This window comes from Apis florea, unplaced genomic scaffold, assembly GCF_048593485.1.
Source record: "Apis florea isolate Af1SG1 unplaced genomic scaffold, ASM4859348v1 contig_3772_pilon, whole genome shotgun sequence".
Classification (NCBI taxonomy): Eukaryota; Metazoa; Arthropoda; class Insecta; order Hymenoptera; family Apidae; genus Apis; species Apis florea.
Window position 1 is genome coordinate 482,438 of NW_028256845.1, and position 8,533 is coordinate 490,970.

The 8,533-nt window shown below is 37.2% G+C and overlaps 1 protein-coding gene across 1 annotated transcript in view; it reads left to right on the plus strand.

Moving 5' to 3' along the window:
- Ets98B (DNA-binding protein Ets98B) overlaps nt 1-7,181 on the plus strand; it is a 63,765-nt gene extending 56,584 nt beyond the window's left edge. Inside the window, exons 5-6 of the mRNA XM_003691338.4 lie at nt 4,169-4,364; nt 6,047-7,181. Of these exons, the coding sequence (XP_003691386.2) occupies nt 4,169-4,364; nt 6,047-6,402 (552 nt within the window). The 3' untranslated portion in view covers nt 6,403-7,181. The remainder of the gene's footprint in view (nt 1-4,168; nt 4,365-6,046) is intronic.
- The last annotated feature ends 1,352 nt before the right edge of the window (nt 7,182-8,533 follow it).

Here is an 8,533-nt window from a genome sequence, read left to right on the forward strand (position 1 = left end):
TATATTTGTTAATATAGTTACATATAGATGTTGATTTATGTTAGTTGTCAGTTTTCAACCGGCACCATTTAAGTGTAACTACAATGGAGACAAATTAACTCCTGTTAACTCCTGATAAAATCGTGGAATCTTCAAGGTGACAGAACTTTCTTCCTCGAATGATCTCTTGAAATAAAGTTAGACTTGTATTTTTATTCTTCGATTACACTTTTGTATTTTATGGCTTATCGTACTTAAAAGCTCAAACGTCAGAATAATTTGGTTAATTTTTAAAAATTAACTCTTTCTTCGCAACAGAACGATACTACAGGAATAAAAACTCTCAAACATAACATCTCAAGAAATTTTCTAACCGTTTCATTCACCTCCACGGTGTACTCCACGAATTATTCAATACCGATTTCACCGATTTCCAAAAAACGTCACGTTTCGATAACGGTGTTCATGGATAAATGAAGAGGAGCAACAACGAAGTTGTTCGAAGTTGAGCTCAATGATGGTCACGATCCACGATGAGACGTGGCGCAATTTTGCGGTGCAAAAATTAAGGAAGGTTAACGGTCTGGCTCGCAGACGGTAACTAGTGATCTCGATACGTCAACGGATCTTGAAATCGTACGTGGTGGACGCAGTGGAAATTAATAGGGGGTATATATACTTGCATTAGGGGATGGAACTAGCCATGGATCCGGATTTTTCCGTATTGTAATTGGATAATTGCATCTTATGACTGGTAGCATAGAATCGTGATCGAATGTACTATCCACGATTTTACAAATTCCACGTTCTCGTAACCTTTGAGATGAAATTCGTAGTTGAATTTCATTTGTGGGTGGGCGAATTGAATTCATTGGTCAGCTTGGAAAGTTTGAAGAGAATATTAAGAATTCGAGGATAATATAAATTCTTGGAATTTTATTGAATAATCAACGTGTCTTCTTACTAATTTCAAGTATTTCATTTGATATACTTGTCAATTATAGTTATTACCCGATAGAAAATGCTTAAAAATTCCTTTTTCCATATTTTTCATTATAACTACAAACTATAAACTATCCTTGTAATTATCATTTGATTTAGAGATCCTATTCAAGATCCTTTCTCATAATCTTCCCTGTTCGTTGAAACTCAAAGATCAAAATTAGATAGACAGAGAAAAGAGAGAAAAAAAGAGAGAGAGGCTATGGAAATTGCACATTCGTGAATTGCAAATGGTGGTCGGTGGCGAATATTTTCGAATGGGATAGCAACTATGTAGCAAAGGAGAACACGCGAAGCCCTAGTCTTCGTATAATTTTCGAGATGATCGCGTCTCTCGAGCAATGGGAAGCCGGCTATTCGATCCACAGAAACGATCCACAGGAATCGAATTCCCAAAGGTCGATTATACAGTGTCGGCTCGCACGGGTGAACGAGCGCCCATAACGAATGCGGAATACACGTTAATGACTTCTTCAAGATCGGCTGTGAGCGCCGTATGAATTATTTAACCCGCGGGGAACCGCGTTCAATTTCAGGTCAAAGGTAAAACGATATGCTCGCGAAACGACCACCTTCTTCCTTCGGTCTCACGGAGTTGAGAACAATGCTGCTTCCTTTGCTCTAAGCTTAGATAAATCGAACATTGGTAACTTCTCCTTTACCTCTGTTCAATAATATTAATATTTAATTTACACGAGAACAATGGAATTCGTTAATACTAATACTGAGATCGTATCTGAAAGATTAAGTTGAAGTTCGTTTGAAAATCTGTATAAGAAAAAGTGCAATTTAGATTAATCGTCATGGAATCATCTACACAAACTCTACGCAGCATCGATTCTATTAAAATAATTTCCAAAATAATTCGAATTCTACTTGAAAATTTCCTTTAGAAAATAGAATCGGTAAGAAAAGTTTAATTCCTTCAATTCCTAACTCCTGTTGTCATCACCATCATCGTATCACAGAGCAGAGCTCCATCGACACTACGAAAAATAATTTCCAAAAATATGCGATTCTACTTGAAAATTTAACTCAATCCTAGGATTGAGAAAAGTGCAACTTGTTGAATGCCTGGATAATCGTCATCCCATATACACAAAGACACGAAGCACGCGTGACACGTAGCCGCCGTGTGCACGATCCGTGCGGCGCATAACTGCATCTAAGGTGCGTTGCTCGATTCCCCTCTTTGGTGTCCCGTGTTCCAGCTTCCATCGAGCCGAGTTGTGAGTCGAGCAACAGGATTGGCGGGTTGCGCGCATACGTGCACGCGCTATTTGCCCGGCAGAAACGAACGAAAAGTGGGTCAACGGCTGGCTGAATGCCTGGCTCGGTTGCCTGACTTGCTCGAGTGCCTGTTGCGTCTCAGAAAAGCCGCTTTCTCTTCTCTTGCGGCGCAACGACACCGTCCCTGGAATTCTAACACTTACGTATTCCACCTCCCACTTCTTCTTCTTCCTCTTCTTCTTCTTCTCCTTCTTCTTCTTCTTCTTCTTCTTCTTCTTTTTCTTCCTCCTCATCTTTATGGTTTATGATTTGTTTGTTGTCTGATTGCGACAAGCCGTCTTAGAAATCCTAATATGTATCTACGTATTTCATCTTCCACTTCTTTATTCTTCTTTCTTCTTCTTGTTTTTCCTCTCCCTCTTCTTCATCTTTTATGATTTGAGGTTTCTTGAAGGGTTATTGAAGTTTGCTTTTTATTGCGACAACACCTTGCGGGAATTCTAATGCTTATGTACTTCACTTATCGCTATTTCTTCTTCTTCTTCTTCTTTTTGCTTTTACGATTTTTTACGATTTATAATTTTTTTTTTCGAAGCTCGCTTGTTATCGTGATAGAAATTTTCTTTCTCTTCTTCTCTTCTATGATTCAAGATTTCTTTAATTATTGAAATTTGTTCATTGTTGCCACGCCTCAAGATGGATTCTAATATTTAATATTTAATACTTTTTTTTTTATATAATTTTCATTGATTTTTTGATAAATTCAAGATTTTTCTTCAATTATCGGAATTTGCCTGTTATTCATTTACTTATCGATAACGATTTCTTTGCAATGTAATACCGTGCTTTAGATGATCTTGATTTGGGTTGGTTAATTAAGAAAGGAATGCTGCTGCGTGGACGTGTAAGTTTGCAGAGCGTTATTGCTGGTCGGCCTTGATAAGGTAGCGCATTCAACGGCGCGTGAGTGAAGTTTAAGGTTTCCAGTGGAACCTTGAAATCGGGTCGAAAAGATACGTTACAGTGTTTAATATAAGAACTGGTTATAGAATTTATCCTATAAATTGATACGTGTTTTTAAATTCACGATTATATTCACGAAGGAAGAAGTTTTTCTTTTGACGTAGTGTAGAATTAGCAGTGTTAATAAACGTTATACGTTATTAAAGAAGTAAGGAAAATATTTCAAATTTTACGCCACAATAATTCCAGTCTACACTAATTAACGGATTAACTCATTCTCCAAAAGAACGTCATTCCTTTCTTCTTGTACGTCCATCATCTATCAATTACCATTATTCTTGGTGGATCGTTTTAATTACTCTCTGATGCCTGTTAAAAGTTGATTCAATCGAGGATTTACAGTTATCATCGTAGCTCAGATATTCCAATTCTTTTTATAAAACTTTTGTCGACCGACTTCAATTTGCATTTATTTTCATCCATCAGCTACTCTACCCAGTGCGGCGAAACTTAATTGTTTTACATTACCACAGAATTCTTGCAAGTCGTTATTAATCCCCGACTATGATAAATTTTCCTGGCTCTCTCTCTCTCTCTCTTTCTCTCTCTTTCTTTCTCTATCCTTCCTTTCTCCGCCGAATGGCAACCGCTAAAAGTACCGAACACATTCTTGAAAGTTCTTAACGTACACCGAGGGACAGGTATTCATGCAAATGGGCTCCATATGGAGTCATTAGAGATAACGCGATTTTTTTTTCTTTTTTTTTAGAATGCCAGAGAAAACGATTCTCGTGATTGAATCGAAACATGGTAAATAGCATTTTGAATTGAAAATTGTTGAACGAGTAATAAACGTTCGTAAATGAAATTTGTTCGGCATTCAACAAAATCATCGTTTTAATAATAATCTCTTCTAAAGATATTCGCGTCGAATGTTCTTCTTCGCGTGAAAATTGAAAGAATAAAGGGAATATTTGCTTTTCTTCTGTTTCAGTGTGGAAGCATTCTTCACGCGCAATTGGAAATTTGGAAGGCAGCAGTCGAGGAATCTCCGCGTAACACACTGGCAGCCTCGTGGGGTCCTGCCGTTGTTCAAACGCCTAACAATAACAATAATGGATCGTCGACTATTGCAAATGCGGCTCCAGCCAGTGTCACGGGCTCTACTTGCAGCGTAGATTTTTCTGATGGTAAGTCAGTTTTTTATTATGATTTTATAATTTCCTTTAATTATATTTATATTCAATTTCTTTTCAATCAATTTTCTTATGTCTTAAGTCAGTTTTTTATTATGATTTTATAATTTCCTTTAATTATATTTATATTCAATTTCTTTTCAATCAATTTTCTTTATTTTTCGAGTCGTATCTGTGAATTGGATATATACACGTTTACTTAAAAATATAACATTAAGTTTGTACTTGTAAAAAAGTATGATAATTAATTTAGTTAATTTAGTTTTTTACAATTGTTTTTTTACACAATATAATTTAAACTAATATTTCGTCTTTTCTTTTATCACTCGATTATTTCAAATACGAATAGACTATCAAAATACAAATTTCAAAGAGATATCACGTGGAAAAATTAAATCTTAATACATTTTTGATATTGATAGGTAAAATTTTTAATAAATTGATGCCTCTTTTATGTTCAATCTTCAATAATTAAGCATAAATTAATTATTGAATATTATTAAAAAATATCATTATTTCTAATTATTAAATTATATATAGTAATTATATATTACATCACACATCGGTTATTAAATACAGACAACACATAAATACTAATTAAATCACTATCACAATAACATTGGCATTGCTGTGACTAATAAATTATCCCACATTATAATAACCCATATTAGAGTTAGAATTCAAAATAAACATTAATATGATAATTTTAAATGGTTTCTCCACGCTGACTAAACACAGTAACTATCACAACAAGTTTTGCACGCTTATTATCCATATCATAAGAATCGATCAGGAATCGTCATCGTTCATAATCGTACAATTGCGATTAATCGACACCGCAAAATGATAAACCGCAGAAGGAGCTATAATTATACATAAATATTAATATGTTGACCACAAGTACCCTCATGTCCCATATACCGATCAAACATTGTAGCTTTCTATCTGGCTGTTGCTACGAACCTAATAATTCCATCTGCTTTCGCAATCGATCAAGAAATTTATATTGCACGATTAATAAAACATTTATTATACAAGTATTTTATTCCAGTTGTTGTTTTGAAAACATGAATAATTTTATAAACGTGACGGTAATTGGAAACACCGAGTGATTAATCTGTCTGGAATAATTATAATAATAATTATAATATGCTTATCAAACAACTAATAAGAATTCTGTATAATACAGTCCACTGGTAAAACTAATATACCGTTGTATAAGAAGATAATTTCTACATTAAACTGCTAAACACATCTAAATAAACATTCAAAATAACGAATTACAAATAAATTGCAATTTTCACCAGAGCCAACAATCAATTAACACAATTAAAAGTCAAAGCTTCCATGTGAATAATCGACCTACTGCAGCAACTAAAATACCTTCAATTTTCACAAAGAATCTATCCAACAATTAACATTAAAAGCTTCTCCCTCACCTGAATCATCAAACAACGCGTCGATCAGCAACTAGAATCATAACATTTCCAATCTTCACAAGAAGCTAACGTTGAATTAAAAATTAAAACCTAGACGTGAAACACACAAAACAACACACCAAAATCAGCAACCAATTTTCGCGAAGAAAACTACCACCACTGACTCCCCCGAAGTCAGCAACCACTTGGAGACCACTGACAAAACGGAGGCGTATCGGCTGGTTTCTTTTTTTCCAGATGAGGACGAGGATTGCGGCTCGTCGCAAGCTGGAACCGGCGGGGGCGGGGGCGGTGGTGGTAAAATGCGTAACGGCGGCTCGCACATCCACCTCTGGCAGTTCCTGAAGGAGCTGCTTCAGAGCCCGGGCGTGCACGGTTCCTGTATACGCTGGCTGGACCGTGGCAAGGGTGTGTTCAAGATCGAGGACTCGGTCCGCGTGGCCAGGCTGTGGGGCAAACGAAAGAATCGGCCGGCCATGAACTACGACAAGCTGAGCCGTAGCATCAGGCAATATTACAAGAAAGGGATCATGAAGAAGACGGAGCGTAGCCAGAGGCTGGTCTATCAGTTCTGCCATCCTTACTGCCTGTAAATTATCCGGGATCCCGTTAAGCCTTTGCGCTCGTGCGGATGTCGAAGGTGTTACCTTTGGAGGGGGGAAAAAGAAAGAAAAAAAAAAAAAAGAGAGAAATATTTATCGACGATGAAAAGCATAAAATCGAGTGGAAATCGAGTCTCTTTCGATCGTGTGATTTATATTATTCGATTATTTATTGTGAACCGCGTTCGAGGTAACATCGATGGATGTCCTCGCCGATATTGCGTATATATCTTTTTTTTTCTTTTTTTTTTTTTTTTTTTTAACGCTCGTCGTGATTCTCTCGTGATTCGTGATACACGATCGGAGATCGTGTGCTCGTCGCGAGGTACGCAGGTCGGTGATAAGATTGTCGTAAACCGTTGTATCGCCTCGATCGCTGGGTGGTTTATCGAGCATCGAGTGCAAAGGGTTAACACTTTTTCCTCCCAGATTCAAGGTCGTCCAGGTTGATCACCTTGAGGCTGGTGCTCGTTTTCGAAAAGGAGTTGCGACGAAGGGCTTCCGACTCTTTCTGCGTGCAATCTTTTTTTTTTTTTTCTCTCTCTCGCACAGAGGAAACTCGTCAGAGAATACTCGTGCTGGTGCGCTTGCCTGTCTCCCACTCTTCTGTGTTGCGTGTTGTTGCGTGTTGTCCCTTCGTTGTGTGGTTGATTGATGATATCAGAAGAGAGGTGAAAAACGGAAAAAAAAAGAAAAAGAAAACAAAAAGAAACGCGAAGAATCAGTACGGAGGTCAGAAGGTAAAAAAAAAAAGAAAAAAAGAAAAAAAATAACGATCCACCGTGTCCGATGTATTATCCCATGAAAGGATAATGCATAGTCGCGACACAGGTGGGTACCACTAAGTACGCCCGTTTTGGGCGAATCCCTCCCTCCTTCCTCCCCCAATTTTCTTCCCCATCTTTTCACACGCCTCTTTTCTTTTTCACTCACATCTCTGCCCCGATAAACTATTTCTTGTTGTTGTAACATAAACGATTACCCGGTAAAAATTAAGTGACTCCTCCGTTTCGTAATCCACGATTCATCCCCGATTATCATTGCGAATGTTGGGACCGTTTGCCCGATCGATTTTCGCGTCTTTCGATCGCCACGCTTTATTTCGTATTCTCAATTTTATTTTCTGGAGTGTTTTTTTTTATTTTTGTTACACACGAAGATTGATTTTTCTTCTTTTTTTTTTTTTTTTTTTTTCTTTTTAATATAATCGTGCGTCAACGTATAGACACCGGTTAACCACCATCACAAAGTATATTATGGCACGTACTAACACTTAATATTCTACTAACGTAATGATAACGATAATGAGTACGATAATGCTGTTAGTATTATTACTATATTTCCCCACGATATCAGTAATATTACTGCAATGTTGTTAACGATCCACTAACCGTAATGTTATAAAGCGTTTTAACGTGCTAGTGCCGGTATTAAATCGGTATTATATACCGTTGTACTGTCATCAGCGCGTTATCGATGCACGTGAACGTGTCGTTACGTTTACACGCGATGTATATGTATATATTTATATATATATATATATATATATGTTTTTTCTCTTTTCGAAGCGACGATCGAAAGATGAAACGATCGACGCGCTCGAGATCTCGTTTGGAGGTACGTCCTGCGAGTTTCGAGCGTGCAAACGTTATGGTACCGACGTTATTGTTGTTCGAGGACGGAATAACAACGAGGAAGAAGCGAGTCAGCGGAGATTTCGTTGGAGAAAAGGGAAGAAACTACTCTTTCCTCTCTGTTCTCACGATTGCTTACCAGCGCCGGTCGCCAAAGCCTCGAGCTGCATCCGATCCACGGATCCACGATCGATGGACGATCCAGCGCGCGGAACTATTCGTTGCTGCTTGACTCGTCCCGTCATTTTCATCTTCTTTTCCCTTTTTTTCATTTTTTCCCTTATTTTTCGAAGAAGATCGTGTGGAGAGAATCCGATAGATCCTTTCGATACTTGAATCCCTTGATATATATTTTTATAGAAATCCAAATGGAAAAAGTTGTAGAGTATAGATAATATTATCGTTTGTGTAAAGTTCTTTGTGAGAATATTTATTTGCTCAGTCAGATTATCTTTGTGTGTATTTATAATTTTTCGTGAATTATTCTA